Source organism: Gopherus evgoodei, chromosome 16 (assembly GCF_007399415.2).
Source record: "Gopherus evgoodei ecotype Sinaloan lineage chromosome 16, rGopEvg1_v1.p, whole genome shotgun sequence".
Lineage (NCBI taxonomy): Eukaryota > Metazoa > Chordata > Testudines > Testudinidae > Gopherus > Gopherus evgoodei.
The window spans coordinates 16,783,000-16,810,369 of record NC_044337.1 but is presented as its reverse complement, the minus strand read 5'-3'; the positions used below and the strand labels follow the sequence as shown (position 1 = coordinate 16,810,369).

Below are 27,370 nucleotides of genomic sequence, written 5' to 3'. Positions count from 1 at the left end.
AGGCTGGATGCAGTTTGTCCTCAGGTGCTGGCCTGACACAGGCCTGTGCTGCTCCTGTGAAGCCCCTGGCTTCTCACCAGCCAAAAGGGGAGCGGGGAAAGTGAGGAGCTGAGGCGACTGACAGGATTTGAGTCCCTAGGCTTCTGTCTTACTAGCAGGTCTGCTCTTTCAGAGGGGAGCAGAGAAGGGCTGATGCCAGAGAACTATCTACTTCTCACCTGAACAGACTGGACACCAGGTTTCCAGCCCTGACCTGCCATTGCATTAGGCCTCTGAATCCAGCACCAAGAGCAAAGGAGGATGGTCAGGACCTGACAGCTGCTTGTAGTTCTCCCACGTTCGGGGGTAAGTCAGCAACATGCTGGGCCCCAGTTCCCCATTTGTAAAACAGGGCTAAATACCTAGTTAGTATGGCAATAGAGATTTTAGTAGGGTTAGTATCATGTCTACGTGAAGGCTTAGGGCCAAGTAGATTAGTGAACTGATCTCATCTGGTGCAGGGCAGCAGCCAGCTTTCTAAACAGAGCTCTTCTGTTGCTGAGGATTGTCAGTAACACCTGCATGAAAGACCCCCATTTCAAGCAGCTCAGTGCCAGGTTTGACCTTCACACGAAGAGCAATATACTAGGCCAGGTTTGATGAATAGCTCCGTGCAACAGAGACCACCAGGTATATATTTTGTTTTTCACAGAACAAAACTGCCCAGTACATTTGACTCCAGCTCTTAATATTCTTATGGAAAATTCTGTTGCAGTAAGTAGATTGGAAGAGGCCACGAGGCACAGCCAGAAACTAGCCTTTAATCAGAATTGGGCTAGTTTGTTTGTTTACAGAATTGGTTGGTTGGCCTGGCTCTAGTCCAGGAAAGTGGAAGGAACATCAGGCAGGCTCTGGTAGATCGTATTCCAGAACTGCACATAGGAAGCTCTCAGACTTTGCTTCACCGAATCATAGTTGATGTCACTGTTGATTTCAAGGTAGTAGCCCTCCTCCCGCGTGTAGGGTACCCACCCTATGGGCACCGTAGACTCCCCTTTGTTGGGGTCACTGAAAAAAGCAGACAAAACAGCTGGTATTAAATGCAGAGCTCCCCCAGTAGCTGCACCCAGCCTCTAGGGTTTCACCCAGGTCACCCTTTCTAATGGTCCATAATCCTGGGAGAGGGAAGCACTTGCCTGCACTCATGAACGTGAACAACAGTCTAAGAGTGAGGAACTTGGGCATAGGCACTTGCATACCTTGGGCTTAGCTGTCACAGGGCTGCTGGGCAGATTAAGGAGTTAATGGCTGGGCGATGAGTGTTAGCACAGTGAATTGCCACCATGCACACCCAGGTTTATACTAGAACATCATGTTCAACTGAAGATCGCAATTCAGTGTGTTTGCTGTTTCGCTAGAGCAGGTGGACCTAGTGCAATCTTTGCTCTAGGAGGATCTACATGTGGGTGGGTGCTGCGGCTAACAGGAGTTGGGGGAAGACTGCTCCTTCGACTTCTGCCCCACACAGCCTGAGCTCCTTACCCGGTTCTAGCAAAGTTGGTCCAATAAGCAATCAAGGCCTTTGAAACGGTCCTGTGCTTAGGCCAGTAGCCCAGCGGGGTGCTGAAGGGTTTCCCAAAGACGTACTGAAGGTCATCGGCGTGGTCTGCCCCTACCCAGCTGGGGTACACAGGCATTCGAGAAGGCTGGGAGAACACGTAGGAGTAAGTCTTGGCATTCCTGCACAAACCAAAATAGACTCTCAGCAAGTGAAGAGGACATGCACCAGCATCACTCTCCATGCACAAAGCCAGACCGATAATATTGGCACTGGAAGAGGTTTGGTCTTGCAAGATACATGCAGCCACAGGCACTGTCAGGTTAAAATCTTACCAAAACCTGCCGTTCTGTTTTATTGTCACCACCTTGACTTCAACTATACAATTTTTTTTTAAAACAACCTACCTCTAGGGTGCATAAAAATCAATGGTTTTTAAAAAGTAGGTTTAGTTTTAAATAGGAAAAAAAAACTATTCTGAAATGAAGACACAACATTAAGGCTTAAATTTACTATAATTATTAATCATTTAAATGATATAAAGACTACTAAGCAGTAGATATTTGCTACTAATGTTTTAAAGGAAATCAAACTGCTGCAAGTCACTGGCTGAGCACTGCAACCAGAGTCAGGTGCAGGGCTAAACCAGGTTTTGACACAGTAATAGCCTTTTCTGCAGGTACAGAATTAAATGGAAAAAAGAAATCTTTATTCAGCTAGTACAGCTCAAGGACTAGCTCAATCCAAGTTGAACTTGTTTTCCTGTATGACTAAAAATGAGATGAGAGGATGAAGCCTAAACTTTTGAAAGACAACAGTGACCAGCAATAATCAGTTCCCTTCACTCACTACACTTGATACTTCCTTTAAAAAAAACTTTTAAATACAAAAGATGTTTTCATATACTGACATAAGAAAAATATCTAGCCCATTTACAGTAGCTTATTTAACTAAAAAAATTTAAATCCTGGTTTTGTGCATTTAATTACATTTCAGTTTCCATCCAAATGCAGCTTGACACAGGTACAAATATTCATCTAGTCAATAAATGCATTAGTCACCATTTTCTAAAGTAAAAATGAAGAATCTGAATAACTAGGCCTGTTAAGCTGTATTTTTGCTTACATGACTGTACAGCGGTATGGTGTAACCACCTAGGAGCAAGAGAACCTTTACATAGAATTTGGTACAATTCAACGTGGCTGAGTGGGTACCAAGCACTGCCGATCAACCTTTCTTTAGGAAAAAGTGCAAAAGAAGATTCAAATGAAGGCTTGCAGTTTGCTGATTTAAACCATGAGGAAAGTAGTTGAATCACTGTACTCTGCCTCCAGGCCCACCACAACTCCTCCCAGACTCACCTGGCATTCGCATTATGCAGAGCAAGCGTCTGCTGCGTGGGAATCAGGAAGATGTAGTCGGTCTCCAGGTCTACCACTGTCCTTTTCATGACCTCCTGGTCAGGGTTATCATTCCACAACTGGGTGTAGAGGGAAAAAGTGGCATTTGCTCCCCGCACTCCCTTCTGCAGAGTCAGCCCCCGCACCAAGTTATAGACCTCCTCTCTGAAAGGACACAAAACATCTAACAGCTAGGCACTGGCTCTGAGCTCCTATCAATAGATCGTGGTGACAGAGATATGATGTTTTCAGGCAGTAGGCTGCCAGTTTAAGTCCCAGCTCAGGGGTGACTGCAGGTTACCATCATCCTGTGACTCACAACTGGTAGCTCACCTTCGGCAAGGCTTGCAGCCTGGGAAGACAGCTGGAAGCTAAGCTTGGTGTAGCCAGTGAATCAGACTGTCACTTCCAGCCCTGCCTAGGTTCAGTTCCTGGCTCAGAGGGATTCAGCTTCTCAATTTTCAATCCCTTTTCTAGTCACAAAGAGCAGGAAGGAGCCAGGGGGCATTGGAGCCTTCTAGAATGCTACTCTCTAGCGATCCTTGTGCCCAGTGACTTGGTATAACTGTTGCCAGCTGAGGCAGCCCTGTTCTTAACACTCTACTTGTGAAGCCAAGAAACTGTCACTTTCTAGAATGCAGGATGTCTGACAGGTGAAGGACCTAAAAGCCCCCACCCAGATTGGGGGGTGGGGAGAAGCCACACTGTTTGTTTGAAAGCTGGAGCAAAAGGTGAGTTCTCCTTTCTAAGCCCCTAGCTAAATGGTACAAGAGGCCAAGATCCAGGCTGGTTCTTGGAAACTCCTCTCTGCCATTGCAGTCATATGCCACATCAGCCTTGGCCGAGGCCTTTCACCTGGCAGGAGCAAAACTGGCCCTAAACAGGTGCTATTTTGGTCTAGGTCTGATCTACAGCAGTTCTCAACCTCTTGTATAGGTGACCCCTTTCACACAGTAAGCCTATGAGTGTGACCCCCCCCCACTAACACTTTTATATTTAACACTATTAAATATAACACTATTGGGGTGGAGGCTGACAGCTCCCACTCCCCCACAAGCAATAACCTTAAGACCCCCAGTTTGAGAAGCCCTGATCTCTGGGATCGGTAATGCTACTGACAGTGCCCAAGCCACTGCCAGTCCTCAAGTGCTCTACTCATTGGTTGTCCTCTTTTCTACAAAAGCCCAACTTGCTTTTCCTTTCCCCGGCTACGCCATTAAGGGCGGCTGCTACTTACGCTGTGATCTTCACAAGCGGGCGGTTGATAGCAGGCATGTCAATGCCAGCGAAGAGGTGCCCATCCATGTTGTTTGTGCCCGCAATGTAGTCAATGTCTGCAGCATTAGCAAAGAGATTTTCTGGCCGGTCTGGAAGGAAATCTCCATCAACCACAGGAGTGAAAGCTAGGTAATGGACTATAGGATCTGCAGGAGGGAAGAGAAAGCGAAATCCACTATGCATCTAGGAGAGGAGCCAACAGCCCTCTTGCCTAGCATGGCCTGCAGCTGCTTTGCACAGGGAGCTTCTGGGTGAACAAGTTTGATGATATCCTGGCCCTATTGAGAGCCTTGCCACTGACTTCAGAGGGGCCAGAACTTCCCCGTTACATAGCGGAAGGTAGGTGTATATACTATAGACCTCTCACCTAGCACACCCTATGGCTGCCTTGCACAGGGAGCTTCAGGCTATATACAGTATATAGTGCAAGACAGACTTTAGCCAAATATCACAGACAAGCTGGCAAAGGGAGGGCCAAACAGCGGACATCATCGGTCAGACCAGCGTCAGAAAGTCAGCTAACTTGCCCAGCCAAGGCTACAGAAGAGCAGGGCTTGCTCCTGAGCAAAAGCTCCTCTATTCGTTCCAGACGTTTTAACCAGCTGCCAGCAGAGGATTCTGACATGGGGCTACAGTGCAAACAGCAGCAGCGGTGGGGACAGCGGGCTAGCAAAGATTCCTGTGAAAAGCTAGTCCTGTATTCACTGAATTGGCAAACAACATTTCCCCACCAGCTGTACTGGGAGTGGGTCTTGCTGGTTCCTACGCCCCACCTAGTGGCCTGACTGAAAATTGCAGCACAGTGACAATTTTTAGCATGTATCAGAGGGTAGCCATGTTAGTCTGGATCTGTAAAAGCAGCAAAGAATCCTGTGGCACCTTATAGACTAACAGACGTTTTGAAGCATGAGCTTTCGTGGGTGAATACCCACTTCCTGAGATGCATGCATCTCAGGAAGTGGGTATTCACCCACGAAAGCTCATGCTCCAAAACGTCTGTTAGTCTATAAGGTGCCACAGGATTCTTTGCCAATTTTTAGCATTGCTCCTGCGTTCTGCTCTCACAGGATATAAAGAGTGGGTGAGGACAGCTGCCTCCAAGAGACACAGAGGTTGTGTTAAGCCAGGCCATGGCTACCTGGGTAGTGCAACTCCACTGTGCTAAAGAGAGAGGCATCTTTTCCAGCATGATCAAGCCCAGTCAATACAAAATGTACTTTATTGGGCTGGGGGCTGACATCTTCCCTTACTGAATGATTGTCGTAATATCCCATCTGCTCACTGACTGGGGCACGCAACATACAGCACCCTGGTTCCCATCCTGCTAGCACCCACCAACTCACATGGCAGGTTGACCATCTCCAGGTGGTAGGCCAGCGTCACAGCCTGGGGGTCGGTGACCCGAAGGCAGTTGCCCAAGGCCGTGGTGTCATCGGTAGGGCAGCCCACCTTCTCTGCAACCTGCAGGACATGAGCGAGAGAAACCACGATGGAGTTACACCTAGAGCCATTGTTGGCACAACCAGCCAGGAATTAGCACTGAACTAATACCCATTGGGAAAGGGGGAGTTTCTTTTTAATCCTAGAGGATTTTGTTTGAAAATCTCCATCTCTATGGAGTATTCTCACGCTCTGAACACTTTTTTTTTTAATTTTGCTCCTGCTCTTACTTATTAAATCACCCTCAGTGTTTCACATGCAAGACAGACCTTTAACTGCAGGAAGTCTGGCCAGGACAGCGGGCCTCAGCTTGGCAGTATCAGTGTCTCTCTGAATCCAAAGGGCTTGGATAACTAGAGCACCATTTGTCCTCCTGGAGCTGTAACTATTGTGCAGCTTCTCCCAGGCTCAAGTCTGACAAAGACCCTGGGAAACTCTTGCCTCAGGACACTGCCCTACTTCTGAAGTCCACTTTACCTTGGTAGCCCAGAAGAGAGGGTTCTCCTGGATAGCCCAGGTGCACAGGCCGACTCCGCTTTGGCTGATGGCTCGTTTGATCAGCCCCTTGTTGTACGGCGATAGAGTCTGCAACACGGAAAAGGAACAGGAAGGTTATTTGGTATCAAGTCCTGAAAAGATCCTTCTGTATTCTGGTGTGGCAGAGAGCTCCAGGCCCCACCCTGGCTTTACAGGAGGCTCAGAAAAGTCGTTAGCTCTTTTCAAGTCTCAATGTATTACAGGGTCTCAGGGACTCAATCTTCTAAAACATCAGGCAACTAAGGTGCTCAGATACAGAGCCGGTAGGGCAGTACACGGACCCCTATAGGAGAACAGAAATGGGGCTGAAGATAAAGAGATGCTGTTATAGCAGGGGAACCTTGCTTGGGAAAGCAGCACCCTCCAGATCTGGAGGCTTTAGAAAGGGCATTTCTAAATCAAAGCTGAGAGCGCAGTTGTGTCGAAAACAATTACTTTCTCTATGCAGAGTGGGCTGGTCAAAACAGGATGTTAATTAACCCACTGGGGCTGGCCCTACTGCCCTGCCAGGACAGCATCTGCAGCTGTGATGGAGCAGTTTCAACCATTCACAAAACAGAGGGGAAAAGGAACCCCATGACGGCCCAGCGGCAATTGCACACCTGTAACGAGACGCTGACAGCGCCGGCCGACTCCCCGAAGATGGTGATGTTTTCTGGGTCGCCCCCGAAGGCCTTGATGTTTCTCTTCACCCACGCGATGGCCATGTGCTGGTCCTTTAGTCCGTAGTTACCTGGCCAAGGGAAGACGTACATTTCAAGGAGGAGAGTTGAAGCAGTGAGGCTCAAAGCCCTCCCTGCTCCACACCCCCAGCTCCACTATGTATCAAAGCTGGGGTTAGAACTCAGGAGTTCCTGGTTCCTGAACTCCTGTCTATATGTTTTGTGAAGCTGTGCATTCAGACAAGGGCTTTTTTCCTCTCAACACTCTGCTGTCCTCGTGCCACACACGGAAGTGAAGCCAACGTCTCGTGCTGGCAGGCATTATCTCCAGCTATCACAGAAATCACTGCAGTATCTTAACTCTGCTAACCGTCTGGTCAGATAGGAGAGACAAGATGTGCTAGGGGCGGAAAGCCTGTTGGGTATGTACCCAACCCATCTAACCAACACCAGCCGTGCCTCACATACCCAATCCACTCGCAGCCTCTGCTCCACGTATAAACTCGGGCCCTCTCATCCCTTGAGATCGATCCCTTTTGCCACACTCCCGCCAATGCAGAGTGAAGCAGGCACCCTGCCATGCGTGGGGGGGGGGGAGGGAGCAGGACATGAGAGAGCTCAATATGATGTGTGAGGGGAGCGTGGTGGCAGGAGATACCCTAGCATGAGCAGAGGTGGAGGGAAGGGGGCAGAGTGGAGGTCTCTGGAGCAAAGTGAAGCAGCTGCCATACCTGGAACACTGGCATCCCCCGTGCTGAGGAACCCCAGCGGTCCCACTCGGTAGTTGAAGGTCACCACGATGACCTTTCCTCGCACTGCGATCTCCTGGCCATCGTAGAGGTAGTTATTGAGGAAGTTAGCGCCCTGCCCGCCTCCCAGGAGGAATGCCCCTCCATAGATCCATATCATCACCGGCAGATTTGTGGACACTGCAGGGGGGAGACAGACACCGCACAGAGTCAGACAAAAGCCGCCTCACTCAGGCATAAGCCAATCTCTTGGGTGAATATAGAAACATCTGCCTCCAGGTCCACTTGACTATAGACACAGGCAGATGATTCATCATGACAATAGACTTAGGACTCAGCTACTTTGCTCTGTCAGGGCTAAAAAAGCCTGGGGCAGCAATACAGTGCAGAAGAGATACCCAGCATGGAACTCCGGTCCCAACTCGCCAAGAAAAGCACAAGCTCTCCATGGCAACGGGTTCAGTGGTGTCTCAAGTATCACCATCCATCCTCCGAGAGCCTGCAGGGAGGGTCATTTCCCCAGAGAAACAGTGCTTTGCAAGAGAAGGGGGGGCTGCAGCTGCCATAACGCGAGGAGTCCACTGCTGCCCATGGAGTTGGGGAGAATACATTACTGCAGACTGCCAGCCCCAGGGGAGTCTGTCAGAGATGGGCAGCCAACAGGAGCGGCGCCAGGGTTTCTGACACCCTAGGCGGACGTCCATTTTGCCACCCCCCACGGGTCCAGTGGACCTACTGCAGTCATGCCAGCAGACAGTCTGCTGCTGGAAAGGCTCCGGTGGAGCTGCCGCAGGCATGACTGCAGTAGGTCTGCCAGAGCCTTTAGACCAGCGCACTGTCCGCCGAAGTGACTGTGGCAGCTCCACCGGAGTCTTTCCAGCAGCGGACCATCCGCCGGCATGACCGCGGTAGGTCCACTGGACCTGCGTGCCGCCCCCCCCGCAGCAAAATAGCGCCACCCAAAAATTCTGGCGCCCTAGGCCATTGCCTAGGTTGCCTAAATGGTAGCACCGGCCCTGGAGCCAAACACAGAGCTGCTCAGGCCTGCAGAGAACCTTCTTCCTAATTGCCTCATGCTACCATCAAGCCTGTACCTCCTTTCTTGTCTTGAGGGATCCAGATGTTCAGATAAAGACAGTCCTCGCTCCCACGAGTACCGGTTTGGGTTAGCGTGACCTGCATGCAACGGTTTTTGTACTCCTTGGCCTTCAGTGTACCTACAAGGTGAGAGAAAATAACATCCCACTTCAGAATCCTCGGCTCCATCCTGCAAGCCTGCGACTCAGGTCCTGTTCCCGTCCCTCACTCACTGCCAAGGCATTTTCCAACTAGCAAAACAGCTGTGATGAGACACACCCTTTCCCCTTTCTAACTGGCCGCCTCATACCCACGAGACTGCAGAAGCTATGACCACTTGAAACTTCAGGAAACCTTGGGAATTGTGGCCACAGAATCTGCAGGTGCCTAGCTCTGTCCTGGCACTTCCACCCAGAGAGTTTCTGTCTACAATCATCATCCCTTCTAACAGCCCAGCGAACATCTTAGTGACATTCACTTAGCGAATGAAAGCAACACCGGACCCAGCTCCTGCACGCAACAACCTGCCCAGCTGATCACCTGAATGAAAATGCTGTATGTTACCGCAAGGGCAAGGTATGCCAGGGAGAAGGGGAGCAGGACTTCATGATGATCATGAGGTGGAGTAAAATATATCCCTAGATAAAATCATTGGCAGCCACCATTGACCTGAAGGGGTATGAAAGCTAGAGCCTCTCTCAGAGGAGGCCTCTGTGAAACTCAGCAAGATGGCTAATGCAGTATTGGGAAAACAAACCAGGCTTCCAAAATGGTATGAGAATTAAAATGTTCTCGGGGTGAGGGCAGAAAACAAAACATTCTAAATGTGTGTCTTACCATCCCAGCCAGGATGTTGTTGAGGGTCTTCAAAACGCTTTGGAGGAGCAGCAAAAGGGATTCCTCTGAAGATATCGACATAGTCACCGAAGAGACTCAGTTTTTCATTGACGCCCTCAACAAAACCTCCTTCAGTGTATACTGTGCCCAGCTAAACACATGACAAGAGGAGAGAAGGGAAGCAAACACCTTCCCGTGAACGTAGATAGATAGGCAGAATTCACAGCAGGAACACAAACCTCTCCAATCATTCAGCCCTAAGATGCATTCGCTATGAAAACAGCATGTTTCCACAGTAGCGGTGTTCCTAACCAGACTTATTTTACATCAATTGAAACAGCATCCTCTGAAAACTTCATAAAATTAATGACCACCTGTGATGAAGGAGGGGGAGTTCCAGTAAGAAATTTTTGAACTTAAATGTTTTCATGCAATACTGAAGATAGCCTGTGCAACACGAGTCTTTTATTCACAAGGGTTGAGATTTTTAATGAAGTTTAAGAGAGAGTCAGACACCCAGATCCCCTTGAATATCAACATTCTCAATGGAGCTTAAGTATCAGACTTACCCCAACTGGCCACTTCAAGGGCTACGGGAGAAGTGAGGTTGACTCATAAACAGAACTGGACCTTAAATTACTCCGCAGAAAATCCGACAGTCAAGATATAAACAGATGAGATGCAAAAGAGAAATATTTGCCACCACTTGCTGCCAAAATTATCACAATGGGCTCCCCAGTATCCGGCCAGAAGCTGTACAGAAGAATAATTCCTACCCTTCAGCATTACTGAGGAGGCATGAGGTGCTCAGGGAGACACAGCAGGGAGGAGAAAGCTGGATGGCTCTTGTTTCACTGGATGAAAGCTACACAGATACCAGTAAGGGGAAGATGAGCGTTGGCGAGAGAAACAAAGGCTAGTCCCATTCAAACTCTCTGGGTACACGTTAGCTGTCTGCACTCAGTAGCTGGAATTTCCCATTTCCATTACTTACCTCATCCAAAGTTAAAAACAAAACCAGCCCCTTGCTACTCTGCCTTTCTACTTAACCACAACCCACCAGTACACATCTGTTGATGCCAGTGGATCAACAGTTTGCAGGACTGCTTCCTTGTCCCTCACTTCCCTTCCTAACATGCCCATTCAAACTCCTGTGGGAAGACCGTAAGACAGGGCTCTGCCACCCACAGGAAGTGGAATATCCCTTATGCAGCTACTCTGCAAGTTGCCCCACAATTCCATCGCTTTCCCGAATTCACAAAACAGTACAAAGGAGTTGAGAGAACAGAAAATTTGTCCCCAATGAATGCATAATACCGAAGAATAAGTTGTAACGGATTTTACTTGTATTTGATTCTAGATATATCACACAAGGCATGCTTCAACTCCGATACCATTGTAAGCAGCCCGTTCTGTGCACTTGATCAAAATTTTCTCAAAAATGCTCTATTTGGGTTGGAGCTTTCCACATATCATCTCACCTGTATCTAAGTGGTTCACTGTGCTGAAAGTTGATTTAAGGTCTGGTCAGCTACTGACGTAGGCAATTGGTGGGAAAGATTCCATTTGTTTTATAAAAAAAATCGGCAGCAAAATTAAATACAAAATTAAAACAGATGATAATTAAAAACAAACCACTGTGGAATAGTTACATTGTGCCTGAACCTAAATGCCTGACACACCCAAAATTTCCACTCATTTCAATGAGTTTTGGATGCACTAAGAATGCATGCAGGATCAACGGTATGTTTGAGAAGATATATTTTAAAGTACATTGCAAATAAAAAAAAGAGTTTGTTTTATTATATTGTTGCCTGCAACTATTGATTAACTCCACAGTGCTCCAGGTATATTTTTGGTATCTCTATAAGTGGAAACATTTCAAAGATACTGACTTGCGTAAATCAGTATTGAACAATACTATAGTGTTACAGATAAAGTTGTTTCTGTTCTTTAAATCTTGGTCAAAAGGGGAAAAAAATGCAAAATCCATGTTAGTACAACAGGGAAGTTGCAAATTTGAATTCATGAATCAGGAAGTGCAAACATTAAGGTTCTAATGGCAACAATGAATCACCCAGACATACCCCTTAATAGTATTTTCAATGGCTAAATGTAGAACTCTATATAAAATAGGTGTAAAGTTTCTATTGGAATGTTAAAATGAGTATTTCCTAAATAGGTGTGCATTCAGATTTGCAACCTTTATGTTGCAGAACCAACAAGGTTTCCACACTTAATAGATTCCTCTTTCCTTACCCAGAAAAACGAAGAGGAAGAAAGAAAAAGCAGAAAGTGGCGTGCTGCAGATGATGGTTTCTATCGGGGAGGTAGTAGGCAATGAGATGTACATTAAAGAAGAACTGCAAAGGAACAGAAAAATGGGTTGGAGCCCTTCATATACTATAAAGCAGCAAGGGGACAAAGTCCTTTCCCCCCTTTTGCAGGTCACCTTTAATAGAAGTCTTAGATAACTATCCAAAATAGCTACAACAGATGTTTTCTCATCTAGCTATGGGCATACAAAACCTTAAAAGCACATTTTTCTTCTAACCAAGCAGCCTATTTTCACTTTAAAGCCATTTACCTTTACATTGACTGTTATGCATCAATGAACTATCTCATACTTACTGTTGTAGCCCTTGCTACCCCAAGGTAGCATGCTAGGGCAAAGCAAAGAACCTCCCAATGACCCATGATGCGTGCTGGACAAACCTGGCCCAGCATGTATGCCTATATATACTGTATAGGAGTGCAGATACTGGCATACGCCCACGCAGCTCTGCGTAACGCCCATCTAACTGCCGTGTGCACCAGTGGAGACTGCACACACCTGCAATTCACCTGGCTGCAGCCAGATCTTTCATTTCATGGTTGAAAATGTAGATAACTGGCACTAGAGTGTGAGAGACCTCCAGCTGTTGCTGTAATGGGCTGGAAGCCAACCTTTTCATGAGTTCCATGTCTATAACAGTTCTATGGGGGAAGGGGAAAGACTCCCTAAGAAGGCCCCATGTACGTTACATTTAAAGTTAGGCTCAACCATGCATTAGCAGGCAGGCAACAATCTTGCACCGATTAGGAACTGGAGAATGTAAGACTCAGTAGGTCCCAAGAGATCTTTGATTTCTATGATAGAAGGCCAGAAATTCAGCAAGCAACAGCATGTTCATGGCTAGAGGTCCGAGCCTCCAAGCATCTGAAGCTTTGTGTTTCTGTCCCCCTACTCTCTCTTGATGAGCAGAATCAAAAGCTGTTTGATGACTGCAAAGTTGTGGGAGTACATTGGCTGGCAGGGACAACATACATCATCATGGAGAAGCGAATTACTCACTGTCATGGCAGTCTCTTCTAATCTGAGTTCCTTCTTACTGCTTTTCTTTCCAACTTCTCAAGCTAACTGAATGCAGAAGATGCAGTCAATGTACAAAATATTTTATTCCCACTCAGAAGAGCAAAAGGCAACTGCGAGGCATGGTGTGCCTTCCTGAACTTCTCTCTTGTTTTCACCCATCAAACTCAGGCTGTGAACCCGATCAGTGCATTTTACAGGGAAGAACAAACACAGAAATCTAGTTCGGGTTTTTCTCCTTACTTCAAGTGAATTACCAGTCTGACCTAGATCTTTGTCTCAGTTAATATCTGACCACCAAGTAAAAGTCAGTTTAGATGAACTCTTTTAATCCAATTCTTAGTTAAAATTCTCAAATCAGAATCACTTACCTACTGATTGTCCAGTTTACCAAAATGTTTGTTGACTCAAAATCATTTTGGGGATTCAGCTGTACTATGTATATCTACCCAGAAATCCATGAAAGAATGTGGTGTTGGAAAAAGGAAGATTTTTTTATTAGAAAAATAGACAAGGGGTTATGCTTCATGGGGAGCTGGACTTTCCCCGAGAGAAATTGTTTGCTTCTCATGCATATACAAAATTATTACAGATACCTGCACATGTCCCATTGGATAGACTCCACATTTGATTTAAGCCAGCCCGAATGCCCCTCTTCAGAGCCTCTCGATTAAGAATCAGCAATGACCTTGTTCATGCAGTTCTCGACACAGAATTAATTTTGTTTGAAGTTTTTCCCACTGACCCAGATGCCAGGTTTAGAATTGTGTGACCTTCACTCATTCCTTGCAATGGTTCTAATTAAAGGTTAACACTTTGGGCTCAAGAGGCCAGTGGAACACCTCTGATCTGGGTTGGATTCAGCACTTGTTGAAGTCTCTGACATATCAGAGCTAGCAAGGATGAAGAGGCTCTAAATTTCTGGTAAGAGGAGACAGTATACCAACATTCCCTCTCAGTGGCTGTCATAGGAACACCTATATTGTCTCAAAGGGAAGTATAGATCTCTTTAATGATGAGATCAGATGTTGCAGTTTGTAAGCACAGGGCGGGAAGGGAAATTAAACACAACAATCTAATGGCCAAGAGAACCAAAGCAAGTGAAATCCCAACTAGCTCCACTCTGACCAGAAAAACTGCCATAGTAAATGCCAGCCATGCATGTTGCCTGGGATTGGCAATGGGCCAGCATCCCCACAATGCCATCTTTACAAATGCCTGTCACCCCAACACTGTGCAATCATGATCTTTAGCACCTGTGCCTTCAGTGCACTAAGCACAACTGCTAGCACCATATCCAGTGCCATGTGTCTAGTTAGCATCTTCCCAAAAGCCTGGTCATGATTCCATATCCCCCAGGGCTCAATGAACAAAAGCCCCTTTGCAGCCTCATCCTGCTCGCTCACTGTGTCACACATAGTCCAGGATCTCTGTTTCCATTTCATTCTCACTCCCATCAGAAGGCTTGAAGTCCTCCTCTTCATCTTCCTCCTCCTCCTCCTCTTCTCCAGAGTCATACGTCAGCCGTTCTTTGCCATCTTCAGCGTTCAACGTACTCGAAAACAGAGCTTAGTCAGAAAGAGAGAGAAGAAAAGATGTCAACATTACTTCCCTCCTCGCTAAAACCAAGGATGTGTTTAAAGATAAGATTAACAGCCAGCCAGAAGATGTAAAAGTGCAGATCACAGTTAGTCAGGCACCTTAATGAAACCAAATCAAAACTCAAACAAAAGCCGTTTTCCTGTGCCAGGAGGTTTTGCATTTAGAGCGATCGTGCATCTTATTCCAACTGAAACTAACCTAGTTCCTTGGGATATTGGTTTGGCCCAGGACCATGACAAGAGAATTTCCTCTCCTGTCCTTGCTCTATTACAGTATGTTATTAAATTAAACACATCAATGAAAAGAACCAGATGCTCATGTTTTTATAGTTGCTCAAATTGGTGCCAAGAGTATCATGGAACGAAGACATTTAAAACCTAGAAACTATGACATTAGGAAGGCAAAGCTGGGAGGTTCTTACCCGCAACTATTTCATACTCGCATGCCTCCATTCACTTTGCTGGTGTTCAGATGACAAAATCGAGTTACATTTTCCCAGTCCCATAGAGTTTTAGGTCTTTCTCTAATGGCCTAACAAGTGCTGCTTTAAGAAGAGCAGGTGTCCTGCAGGTATCCAGGTTGATGACATCACAATAACATTGTATGTGACAAACCAGGGGATCTAGCACCTACATCTAACCAGGCAGACTGAGTCTCCTACCACAAAAGAAGGGGATCTACAGCAGGAAATGAACAGACAAGTTCACTGCTCCACTGCAAAGCACAACCCTGTGACTCAACTGCTCCTAACAACATGCCCCATAGTGTATGGAAATGTTTTTTATAACGTACTCTCCAATGCTCAAAACCCCAGAGCCATCCTTACCGGGTCTTGTGGATCTGATGATATGCTTTATCATCAGAGACATGGTATCCCTCAGATCATCACTGGTCTTTTGAAGGCACCATCCATCCCGTTCTGTGCATTCTGTCTCCATGCCGTCATTCCGATGGATGATTTTCTGTAAGCTAAATAGCGGGCAAGAAAAGTCAGTCTCCTGCAACCATATCTGAATCCTTCCTGTGCTGTCAAATATCACGTAGGGCACGAACAAGGCTCCATCATCCCAGTGAATTGTGCTGTTTGACTGAACGGCCACATTGCTGTGTTTCCATAACTCAACTTTTTATGAGGCTATGTTGTTGGCCTATTACTCAACCCCCAACCTGGAGGGTCAGTGGACTGCTCTTCATCTGGTCCCTGCCCTATGGCCTGTCAAGCATGAGTGGCCCTAGCAGAAGTTTAAACTCCTGCTGCTATAGTTTTCAGTCACTGGAAGGCCTGCAACCAGAAAAATCAGAGTGATTCAGGGTTGCATTCATGAAAAAGATTTAGTAAAAGGCTGTACTGCTTCCCTTCAAGGATCTCGTAGCATGTCACAAACATAAGACCTCAATTGTAGAGTTTGTTGGGAATTTTCCACAGAAAAAGGTAGTTTCTGCAAAACTGAAAATTTTCACTGGAAAAATTTTGCCAGTTTTTCAGTTTTTTATTGGGGGGGGGGGGGCGGGGGAGGGGGGAATCAAACCAGATATTTCATTTCAGGTTGATTCAATCCAAGTTGGAATATTTCATTTTGGTGAAATGACCCAAAACATTTTGTTTCAAATCAATTGTATTGTTCAAATGGTTTACACAATAAAGAATCAAAATTTTTCAGACTATTTTGTTCTGTGAAAAAATTCAATAATCCAACATTTTGTCTCAGACTGAGATGAAAACACTTGTTAAATATTGGAATTTCCCACAAGGCGAAAATGCAGAATTTCGCTCAGCTCTACTCACTAGACCCCTGTAAGGTAAGAAAATTATTTCCAATGTACAGAAGGAAAGACTGAGGCACAGACAGATTGCATAAATCAGCTGCAGAACCAATAAGAGTCCCAGGCCTATGCTTCAACCACTAGATCATGATTTTTCTCTCAAGTAGGTTTCTCTGGCTGTGCTTTGTTCTACTTGCCTATAGTACCTCAACTAGCTCTACCCTATCCCTCTGCAACATTATAAGCAGCTTATGAATGAAGAGGGGAATAAGACTGGAAATTAAACGCTTTTCTAAATGTGATGGCGAGTTGTTGGTTACATTAAGTGTTTGCAGTGTATATCTTTAAATCTACAAGGGTATTTGTGTGTACAAGAAAATCCAAACTAAAGTAACAATGCATTTCCCCAGAATTATGTGACAATTTGTTTTTCCTTCTGCAGCTTAAATATTTATCCAATGGGAGTAAGGCCTAACCTAATCCTGTGGAAGTCAATAGGATGTTTCCCACTGATTTCAGTGGATTGGGATCAGGCCCAAAACACATGTTGGGAAAGTATATTTTGGTAGTTCATACAACTTTACTAGCAAGGAATTTCCAATGTACATAAAGTCTGTCTGTGGAGAAACTAGGAATCTCCTAAGTATCAGGGTCAAGGAGAAAGATAGGAAGTTGGGTACAAATGGCAGCCTTTGCAATCAATCATCTGAGCATCTGCAAAATCTCCCTTGGTCAAAAGATCCAGCTAACTAGGTGCAGTACCTGTCCACGTTCAAGTCACAGAGCTGATAGAACATCTGTCGATATGGAGGCAGATCTCCTTCCTGGAAGATATAGATGGAGTCCTAGAAAGAGACAAAGACAAAAGATTCAATGGGCATTGCAAATCATTTCCACACCCAAAACATGGGGTAACAGTACAGCATAGCCACACAGTAGAGATCCTTCCTTACGAGCTATTTCAGGATACAGGCATTACCTATATGAGTTTGGTTCCCGACAGGAAGAATGAGAGAGAGAGAGCATATGAGTGTGTGCAGTAGAGGACAAAGCCAGAGTATGGATGCAGCAGAACTGCACTGCAACCTGCTGGCCACAGCAATCAGAACTAACACAGCAAAGTTCTGTGGAGAAAGCTGTTCACACCTATTAACAGTTACACAATCACCTGCCATTACAGGAAAACGGTGAAAGTATAGACTATCCTGTTTCCTTATTTCCTTTGCTTTCCTGGATTCTATAGAGCAATCCGAAAATGCACCATAATGGGCCTAAGACTTTTGCTATTCATAGCACTCCACAATCTGCTTCCTGGAATGCAATGAAAGTCGCATTCAAGGCAAGGGCTGAATGTGTGACTTTCCATACTTAGAAAAGACATAAAAACAACAGCAAACTTTGCAGTGATGTGGATGACTACTGGCTTTCCAGGTAAACCCAGTATACCACAAAGACAGCTAGAGAGGCAATATCTTCTACTGGACCAACTTCTCTTGGTGAGAGAGAGAGAAGCTTTTACGCTTACGCTGAGTTCTTTTTAGCTAGTCCAGCTCCAAGTAAAATCTGTATCAATGTCTACAGTCCATCTGAGCCAACACTGCCCTCAAAAGAGTGACAAACCATAACAGATCCCCCTCCTATCATACCATTCCGAGCTCTTGGTAGGAGAGAGTAATACCTACTTTAAGTTTGTACTTGCTGGAAGCAGGTTTTTTTGCACTAGATGTACTCGCTGGGTCCAGCCCATGTTTTAGGTCCTGCACATTGACTGTGTGACTTACTGAAAGACATAAAGGAAGAAGATTCCTGAACTGCAGAATATTTTGCACTTCATGGCATAGTATAGGATTTTAGCTGCTTCTCTACTACACTTCAACTTTGTTGGCAGCAGAAAAATAGCCAGCGCAGTAAACGTTAGTGTAAACGTTCATTTTTCATTCCTCAACTTCATTCTCTCTCCCACGTTTTTTGGCAGCCGTATTGGCAGGAAGACCATTTCTGCAGTTATTGGGACGTATTTCTGATATGGCCTCATTCAACTTGACTCCTTTCTAATTTCTGATCTCTCACCTCTCATTATTACCCCTGGCTCCATCAGCCAGACACGTGTTAAGACATCCCTCAAAGGGCAACGCTTCCACAGGTTTTAAAAAGACATACACATTGCAATCTGAGATAAAGGAAACCCCAATAATCAACTGAAATAAGTTGCACTAGTTCTATTCACCCACCAACAGCAACGAAAGGATGAAATGAACAAGCCAAGTTAAGCTGCGCGCCCCTTTCAACTCCTTTGCCTGTTCAGCATACCTGGTTTTTTGATAGTGATGGGCAGACTGTAATTGTATGTGCTGCGTTTTGCTTTCACTGGTATGTCACTAGGGGCGTAACCTGGAGGCCAAGAAAGAAAACAGTCTTTGAACAGAGACCAGCATCCCACAGAATATTCCAGCTTTTATAATGGGGTATTGGATTGGGGTTTGAAAGGAGAGCCAACCACTAGCCTGTGTTGATTTTGATGGGATGGAGAGAGAGAAAGATCAGGAAAATAAAGCTATTTAACATGAAAAGGTGGGAAGATGTGTCCTGTCACTGACTTACAGTACGGTCATTGACCTCAATTTCCCCCTCTGTAAAATGAGGATAATACTCCTTAGAGATTTAGTAGTTTGTGAAGAGCTCTGAGATCCTTGAAGAACAGGCACTCTCATTATTGTATGAAACCCCCAGACACAAAAAGAGAAACCTAAATTTACATCTCAGATCTAAAACTATGACAGGGAACATATGAAACGAATGTACCAAAATGCAATATAATGAGGTGTTTTGCACAGAGCTGAGCACTGTACTAAACTTAAATAGGCCAAATGAATTGGTAAAAACAACACAACCCAGATATGTTACAATGGCATAAGCCTGAAAAATCATAAACCCTCACTACATTGTCTATAGCATCTGATAGGGCACTATGGGATTTTTTTTTTTTGCAGGGTGGATGAGAATAGATAAGAGGCAGATGCATTCTTGAGTTCATAATGCACATTCCTCCATTTTGCACAAGGCTTATGTGCTTTCCCAGCTGGTGGCACTAAATCTTTTGTTGTTTTGTTTTATTTTAAAAGAAATTGCTTCTCCAGCATTAGTTGGCCAGATGGACAAGTCATCCTTGTAACACCCAATTTGTCCCTCCTGGAAATGGAAGAAATGACAAAGAAATAAACCCTTTGGTGGCATTTTAAATGTCTCCCTCTTCTGAAATTGTAACAGTCCTGGAGTGGGAGGGAAGACAGCAAGATATCCCATTGAGGTGCATTTGTATTGTGAACATATGGAGGAAGGAAGTTGAGTAGCTTTTTGTTAGGCCTGGAATATGCCCAGTGGTCAAATAAAAGTCCCTCCTGCTCCTCTAACTTGGGTTATTGGATGCCCCCATAGATTCTAGAGAAGGAAATTCAGAAACAATGACCAATATGATCTCCTCTCCTGCACCTTCCTTCAAACAAAAAGCTTGAGGAAAGAGGCTCTGAGGGTTTAAAAACAAATAGAAAAAGATGATAGAAGAGTTGCAGAGACAGACTGACTAGGAGGCAGAGAGAGAGTCTGTCTCGCTTGGACCATTTTACCATATTTCATTCCACAGCGAATTCTGAAGTCCAGGACTTGATAAATCTTTGCTTCAGGATGTTTCCTGGGGTCATACCCATACCGAACCCACAGGCTTCTCCAGGGACCTGTGAGCTGCACAGGCACAAAGTGTGAGTGGTTACAAGTGACAGTACAGAGATGCAGAGTATTAATGAGCGCTACGTTTCCCCAAACTATTTATTTTACAGATTCTCTCTCCCTCTTTTCCTCCCTTCCAACACATTCATTTAACATCTAACCTTGGGCAAAGAAAGGCTATATGCTGCAAATATTTGTGATTTCAGAAATGAAGTCCAAAGCTCCCAGCAGAGTTTTTTTTTGAAGGCTCCTGCTAGCATTTCCAGATGGATAGTCAATTTGACCATTTGTTACTATAACAGCAAGGCAGACCAGAACCAATAGAAGCACAAAGCCACTGCATCGCTCATTGCTTTAACTGGCAACTATGTGTGGGGTCCATTTGGAAGCAAGATTTTCCTCCTCTCTCCTCCCCGCCCAAAAAAGGTTGGAACTCCTCCTTAAGGAAATTTAATGCAAAGCTTTGGGTACCAGACAGTGGAATCTGAACAGCAGATAACCAGGAATTGTCCATAGACATCCAGCTGGTCCTCTCATTCCTTTGCCCCCAAGCCTGCCTCAGATAAGAACAAGCAACACAGCAGGTATACAAAGAAACTCACCATATAATAGGCCAAATACGGTAGCAGAAGTTTAAGCTTCTCCGGATGGACACTGATATTGGCCTTTACAGCATTCCGAGACCAGACCGGACGAATCTCAAACAGCTAAAGAAACATACAAAGTGGAGAGTAAGGGTTACTAATGCCAATTTCGATTTCCTAATTTGAATCTGCTTTTTATTATAGCCTTTGGCGCAGACTAAATGCTGTCAGCAACATTTCTACAGTGCAGCAGGATGGCAATGGAGAGAGAAGTAAAAATAAGCCTTATTTAAGGGATGTTGGCACAGTGAGGGAAAAAGCTTGCCTTTCATCTCTGAACAGACAGGTTCAAATACTGACTTGGGTAGCACACAAAATGAACAGTGGTCTCAGCTTAGTCCCTAGGCAGTGACTTGTCCCATCCACAAAAACACACCGGAAAATTCGGTACAACAGACGGGCTTTGCTCCTGAATGGCCTGAGCTGGTCAGGCTCAGGCAAACTGAAAGATATGGTTTCACAATATATGCCACACAAAAAGGATACATTTTCAGAACTATGGGCAGGGTTTCAGACATGACATCCACTGCCTTTAACGGAGTTGTTCCTGACAAACTTTTATTCCATACATCTCACATCTATGATCACTTAATTAACTCAATGTTTTAAATACTTGGGGAAGTGGAAGAAAGTAATGGATGTACCACCTGGCTGTTCAGGTTTCAAATAACTTAGAATAACTATAGCTTCTCCTTGATGGTTTAAGCCATGCCCTAGCCTTCAGTGTATTTACTTCTGCTTCCAATAGAATTTTCATAAAAGCATGAAGAACCCTAAAACTCTTGGTAATGAGAATTTTAAGCATCCTGGGGATCTAATATTTCTGTAGCACCTTACACCTCAAGATTTCCAAGGACTTGGCCAACATTTAATATTATAACCAGGTACGTCCATGTTATCATTCCCATTTTAAAAATCAATAAACAGAGAGGGGGATAAAACACTGACAAAATTACACAGCACATATGAGGCAGAAATAGAAACAGAACCCATGAGGTCTGGCTTTCAGTTCCCTGCTCTAATGATCAGACCACACTGTATCATTCACCATCACATTTATAATATGGCACCTTGATCAGTCTTGAGAATCCTTTGCAGAGGCTTGTAAATAACGTTAAACACAGATCTATAAAATAAATCCTTGTAGACAGCAATTTTCCGGGAAGCCAAAAGTTACTGAAGGCAGCCTGTGAAGTTTCTCCCACACACTGTGCACTGGAGTTGTTTGTGACCTAGTCCTTTCCCCCAAGATTTGGCCTGTACCTTTCTCAGCTCTTCCTCCACCTTTTTATCCACAGGATTGGTGCACGCTTTCTTCCAGGTCTGCACTGCAGGCTCTAGCGGCTTCGTCGGGATGTCATCATCATCGAAGTTCACAAAAATGGCATTGTGTGGTCGACGGGCCCTGCTGAGACCGATCAGGTTCTCACAAGACACCTGGGGATTGTTGTAGCCCTCCCTAAGAAGCAATGCAAAGTATGTGTCGTACTTTCTTCCTCCTTCTCTTTTACACTTAGAGGCCTCCACTGAAACATGTGCAAGTTTAGTTTATTTTCTGGTCCTAGAAAAACTGGTGCTGGGGAATGACATTAGGTAGAATTTCTGAACTAGCCCTTTGCCTCTCAAGATCTAGGGTTGGAAGATATTTGGGTCCCAAGTAAATGTGGATTTGGGTAGCCCAAGACAGGTCACCATTAAAGACTCTCTTATGGAGTGGTCCAGAGTGAAAAAGTTGAGAATCACTTTTCCAATGAGAAAACGATGATCCATGTCCAATATCCCTAAGACAGAGCTTCCATGTACTTATTTTACCTGAAACAAACCTTACACTAGTGGTCTCCGCCCCCTCCCTGTAGCCAGGAGTGGGGCTGCAGCTCAGGGGAGGTGAGGGGAATGCAGACAGGGTCAGGGGGCTGGGGCTGGGGCTGGGAACAGAGCCACAACCAGGGGCCATGGCTGAGGGTGGGAATGGAGCCACAGGCAGGCCTGTGGCTGGGTGCGGAGCCACACTGAGGATGGGGCCAGGGACAGGTGCGGGGCCAGGAGCTGGGACCACAGCTGGGGGCAGGACCGGAGCAGAGCTGGGGGCGGCGTGGCACTCTCTACCCCCTCCCCCCATGGGGGCTGGCATGAGCCCACTGTGCCCCTCTGAATGTTCCTCCATGCCCCCCACGGGTGCGTGCCCCATAGTTTGGGGACCTCTGCATTACATGTTAATCACTCAACCACAATTTTCAATCCACAAAGGCAGACTTAGCTTCCACGGGTATCTACTCTATGTTCCCATTGCTACAGTCACCAAGAGTACAGACACACAGAGAGGTGAGGCAATGGAGCAGTTAAAAATTCAATCCTGCAGTCTGATTATATTTATTTACACTTTTTAGCTCAAATGAAGGACAATAGTGAGAAAAATAAAGATGTTTCTCGTGGGAGACATCACAGATTTCATTTTTATTGATGGCAAAACAAACAAAGTAACAGAAGCAAACAGTTCCAGTGAATGCCAGCTCAGCAACACTTGGCATGTGCACTTGCACCACTCTTCATCAACCTCCAATCCATTGGAAACACATGGAAGCCAGCCAAAAGGCCTAACTGATACAACTTCACATTATCCTGCAGGGTCCAACTCCCAGTCCTAGGGTGGGAGAAGTGGGAATTTTGTCTCTTGTGTCTAGATGCAACAGATCCTCAACCCAAAGTTTCATTTGGGAGCCCTCCAAGGGCGCTTGATGAAACAAAAAGTTTTACAGCAGCTATTAAAGTGGAATTTCTCAGTTTACCCGCCAAGATTTCTATGGCAGGGGAAAAAGAGAAAGAAGCTGCCAAATAGTCTCAAGCTGCATCTCAACAGTGGGAGAAGAGTAGAAATTTAAAACAAAAAAACCCTAAAAGATTTCTTTTGTTATAGTTTAAGTTTGGATTTAAAGTGGACAGAAGGCTATTAGGGAAGAGAATGCATGGGATGGAAAATGTAAACGAAGGTGAGATCATAACTCTTCATAGTTCTATGGGAAAAACCTATCTAAGGTACTTATACAGCATTCATCAATGTAGTGAGAGTGCACCTCACAGCTGGTAATGTATTTTTCCTCACAAACATCTGTGAAGTAGGGAAGTGCTATTATCCCCCTTTTACAGATTGGAAACTGAAGCACACAGACAAGTGATTTGCCCAGATCTCACAGGATGTCTGTGCCAGAGTGAGAAATTAATCCAGATCTCTGAAGTCTTAGTCCATGACCATGACCTTGACTATCCTTCCTTTTTCTCAGAACCTTGAATGCTACAAGATGGAAATCCTCTGCACAATAAGATTTGAAATCACATTAATACTTTTCCAGTAAGAACCACATTTACATACAATTCTCTAGGATACTACAGACTATTCCTGTTGTTTTGAGACTGCCTGAAAGCAAAGTGAGGCGAGATTGCAGTGTTATCCACCAGTCTGTATTTCCCAAAACTCTTACACAGTGCAAGGTTTCTCCACAGGGCTCCTTTATTCAGTCCCCAGTAGGCTAGTGCAGGATTACTTCCCCACAGTATACTGTCTACCCATTTCTTCCTTTTTTTTAAATCTCTGTGACAATGGCCTTTTTTTTTTTTCTGAATTCAAAGGAAGTCCACTAAACTCAAACCAGAAACAACTTAATAGGCCACAATCCCCAACTAAGCAACCCCTTATCTCCACTCTGGTAAGACCTATTTTGTGCAGGTGACCATAATTATGATCTCAGTTATTTCAGAACAAAAATAAGGAAACAGAAATAAGTGACTTGCCAAAGATCACAAGCTTGCTAGTGGAAGAGCTCTTGACTTTCAGAGCTTCATTTAGCCCATGCTACCTTCCAATCTTTTGTCCAGATTGTATTGAAACAAACAAAGCTAACATGGAAAGAGATATAACAAAAGCATGTATCGGTTATAGCAGTTTGCTCTGATGAGGCATATGACTGAAACATTTTAAAATGCTGCTCTGAAATAGCACAGATTCCATATTAAAAAACATACACTCAGTGGGATATTGGTTATTTTAAATCTATTTTTTTCTCATTTCAATTACACAGACAGACTCTGGACAAAGAAACAAAACAAAAGCATCCTATGCTTTGGTCATGATCATTGCCTGATACAAACAAAATGACCCCCAAGATCATCTAACCCCTTCAATTTTTCTTATAGGCCATTTTGAAAGATCCTTTACTACTGAACCAAGTCAGTTATACTACAAGAGGTTTCTTTAGGTAATTAAGCAGGGATATCCTCCCAGTGAACTTGAAAATTCAGATTTTATAAGTGATACGCTGGCCCAGTAAAGGGTTTCTATTATCTATTCATTCAAGAGACAATGTAACTATTTACTACATCATAAGAAAAGGCACTCACCGGTGTTGTACATCTGGCCGATAGAAATAGTCTATAGGGGTATCCAGACGTGAAAAAATAGGTGGGGGGATGTAGAGGGGTAATTCCCTATTGAAGAATTCCTCCTTTTCTGGTTTGAGCATCAAGATCTTGTCATACATAGAGATCTGTTTGTTCTCAGGTCCAGAATGCATTGCCAGGAACTGGAAATCAGACATTCCTATGAGGAAGGAAAAGTCAAGATAAAAAGGTGTGTATCAGAGACAATAATATGCTGCACAGTACCCAGTTCTCCTTTCCTCAGACACCTCTGGGAAGATGCTATTCCTGCACTGAGTTAAATAGCCAATTGCAGCTCCCACTGGCCGCGGTTCGCCATTCCAGGCCAATAGGGGGTGCGGGAAGCAGCAGCCAGCCTGGAACGGCAAACCATGGACAGTCGGAGCTGCAATCAGACAAACCTACGGACGCTACAGGTAAATAAACCATTCTGCTCGCCAGTGGATTTTCCCTGACGGGCTGAGTGCCAAAGGCTGCTGATTCCTCGACTAGGTAACAATTCACATTCAGGAAGCAGCATCCTGGTGATAGTGCATTCATAAAAGCTCTCTGGAAACCTTGTCCTACTTTCATTTTTCAAGCATAATACTTTATATTTCTTTATCTTAAACACCTGCCAAGCAGTTAACTAAAGGTTAAAAACAATAATACATTACTGTCCATGAAAATATAACTTTTCCCCTTTATCCTGCATAGGTGCATCCATTATAAAACATGTTGGATTACAGTATAACCTAATACAACAGCAGAGAGGACTTGTGTTATCAAGTTACAATACAGAAGGGGGATGGTACCAAATCCAGGTCACACATTGAATTCCCTAGATACCAGTGTTGTGAGGCTGACATGCAGGGGTTTTCTGAAAACAGTTTGTCGGACTCAAGCAAGAGGGAGCACTGCCCTTTTCCCACCAGAACTGCTAGTCACTACTCCACACACATAGGCAGATCAAATTACTACCTTGAAATTTGTAAACAGTAGAGACAACCCCAAGAACTTCCATTTCAAACTTGACTTCCTCCTGGGTTTCTCTTTCAGCTTCCAGCTGCTTCCTCCTGATCTTCCTCTTTACCTTGAATAGCATGGAAGAGGTAGGGAAGCGGTTGGCACACACAGGATGGCAGTAGGGATCCTTGGGGCGGAAGTACAACTCGAGCCTTTTTCCAGGGTCTGCATAGATCTACATTACCAAGAGCACAAGCACTTTTCAACATCAAATTTGTCCCTCCAAAATTTTCCTGTGCATCATGCCCTCCCCATCCACCTCCAAACCAAAATGCTATCCCTATCTTCCCTTAGTACCATCACCTCCTTTCCATGGGGCACCAGCCCAGAGCATGTCTTTTTACCCCACAGAACCATAGAGTCTCACATTCTTCTTTAGGGCATTTCTCTCCAAATACAGTCTATCTAGTACCCCTAGCTGACCCCTGCTCTAATCACAACATGCATCTGAGGGGATCACCCACAGCAAGAGAGCTCTCTGAACTGGATCATCCACCCTTACTCAGAACTCTAGACCCTCTTCCCAGGGCTCCCTTTATCCACGACAGACACCATCACCCCCTCCTCCCCCCGCCTCGAAGTTAACATCTCCAACATCTCCCTCTGTCCCGCTGCTTCCCTAGGATAGCCCCCAGCCTCCTTCCCCTTGAGGTCCCTTTAACCAGACCACCTCGCACCTTCTAAGAAATTCTGGGCCCTTTTCACTGTAACCTAGACAACCCTTACCAAGAACACCCCGCTCCCCAGCGCACCCCAACCCCCTCCCTGGGATTTACTGGGACAGTCCCTCCCCCGGGAAGCCCTTAGTTCCATCCCACTTTACCCCACATGACCCGTACCCAGGGAACCCCCCACCCAGGAAACCCACCAACAAGCCCCTCCCACCGGGCATCCTTGACCCAGGAAGCCTGGTTACCCGGGGGCCCCCTTACCCGGGACACCCCCTCTTCTCCCCCCAGAGTCTGCAGCATCTTGCCCACGTCGCGCACCAGGCCCGGGTACTCCACACACACCAGCCGCGGGCCGCGAGGCAGCTCCAGCACGGCCGAGCCATGCTCCCCGCCTCCCCCGGCCGCCATCGCCGCCCGGCCGCCCGCGCCTCCGGGCCCTGAGTCGGCGACCTCCTCGGGTCCGCCCCCCAATGCGCTCCCCCAGCCGCTGCAGCGCCAAGGTTCCGGGGAAGAACGGTTCCTGTCACAACAACGTGTCCCCAGCCAGACTGCCAGGGGCCGAGGTGGGGGAACAGCGCCCCCTTGAACAGCCTGGCTCTTGACATTCAGTAGCTTCCCAGCCCCCTCTCCCAAGGGCTCTGTGGCTCCAACAAGGCCTGAC

At 45.6% G+C, this 27,370-nt stretch overlaps 2 protein-coding genes across 3 annotated transcripts; both read right to left on the bottom strand.

The window, feature by feature from the left end:
* Positions 1-647: 647 nt before the first annotated feature.
* On the bottom strand, positions 648-13,247 carry CEL (carboxyl ester lipase). 2 transcript variants are annotated; one of them, XM_030535160.1, is made up of 10 exons: positions 9,518-13,247; positions 8,698-8,820; positions 7,586-7,783; positions 6,795-6,925; positions 6,133-6,240; positions 5,559-5,676; positions 4,175-4,361; positions 2,899-3,102; positions 1,522-1,719; positions 648-1,047 (listed from the first exon to the last, which is right to left on the bottom strand). In XM_030535160.1, exons 2-10 carry the CDS (start codon positions 8,783-8,785, stop codon positions 855-857), a joined length of 1,425 nt encoding a protein of 474 aa, XP_030391020.1. In that variant the 5' UTR covers positions 8,786-8,820; positions 9,518-13,247; the 3' UTR covers positions 648-854. The 2 variants fall into 2 exon arrangements, with proteins under 2 accessions (XP_030391020.1, XP_030391019.1); XM_030535159.1 differs by lacking the exon at positions 9,518-13,247 and having other exon boundaries at positions 8,698-9,511.
* Positions 13,248-13,342: 95 nt separating this feature from the next.
* On the bottom strand, positions 13,343-27,137 carry GTF3C5 (general transcription factor IIIC subunit 5). The gene is made up of 11 exons (XM_030535158.1): positions 26,971-27,137; positions 25,994-26,213; positions 24,995-25,193; positions 21,866-22,061; positions 20,561-20,665; positions 19,859-19,973; positions 18,546-18,626; positions 17,918-18,015; positions 16,998-17,080; positions 15,298-15,440; positions 13,343-14,437 (listed from the first exon to the last, which is right to left on the bottom strand). Exons 1-11 carry the CDS (start codon positions 27,115-27,117, stop codon positions 14,280-14,282), a joined length of 1,545 nt encoding a protein of 514 aa, XP_030391018.1. The 5' UTR covers positions 27,118-27,137; the 3' UTR covers positions 13,343-14,279.
* Positions 27,138-27,370: the final 233 nt, after the last annotated feature.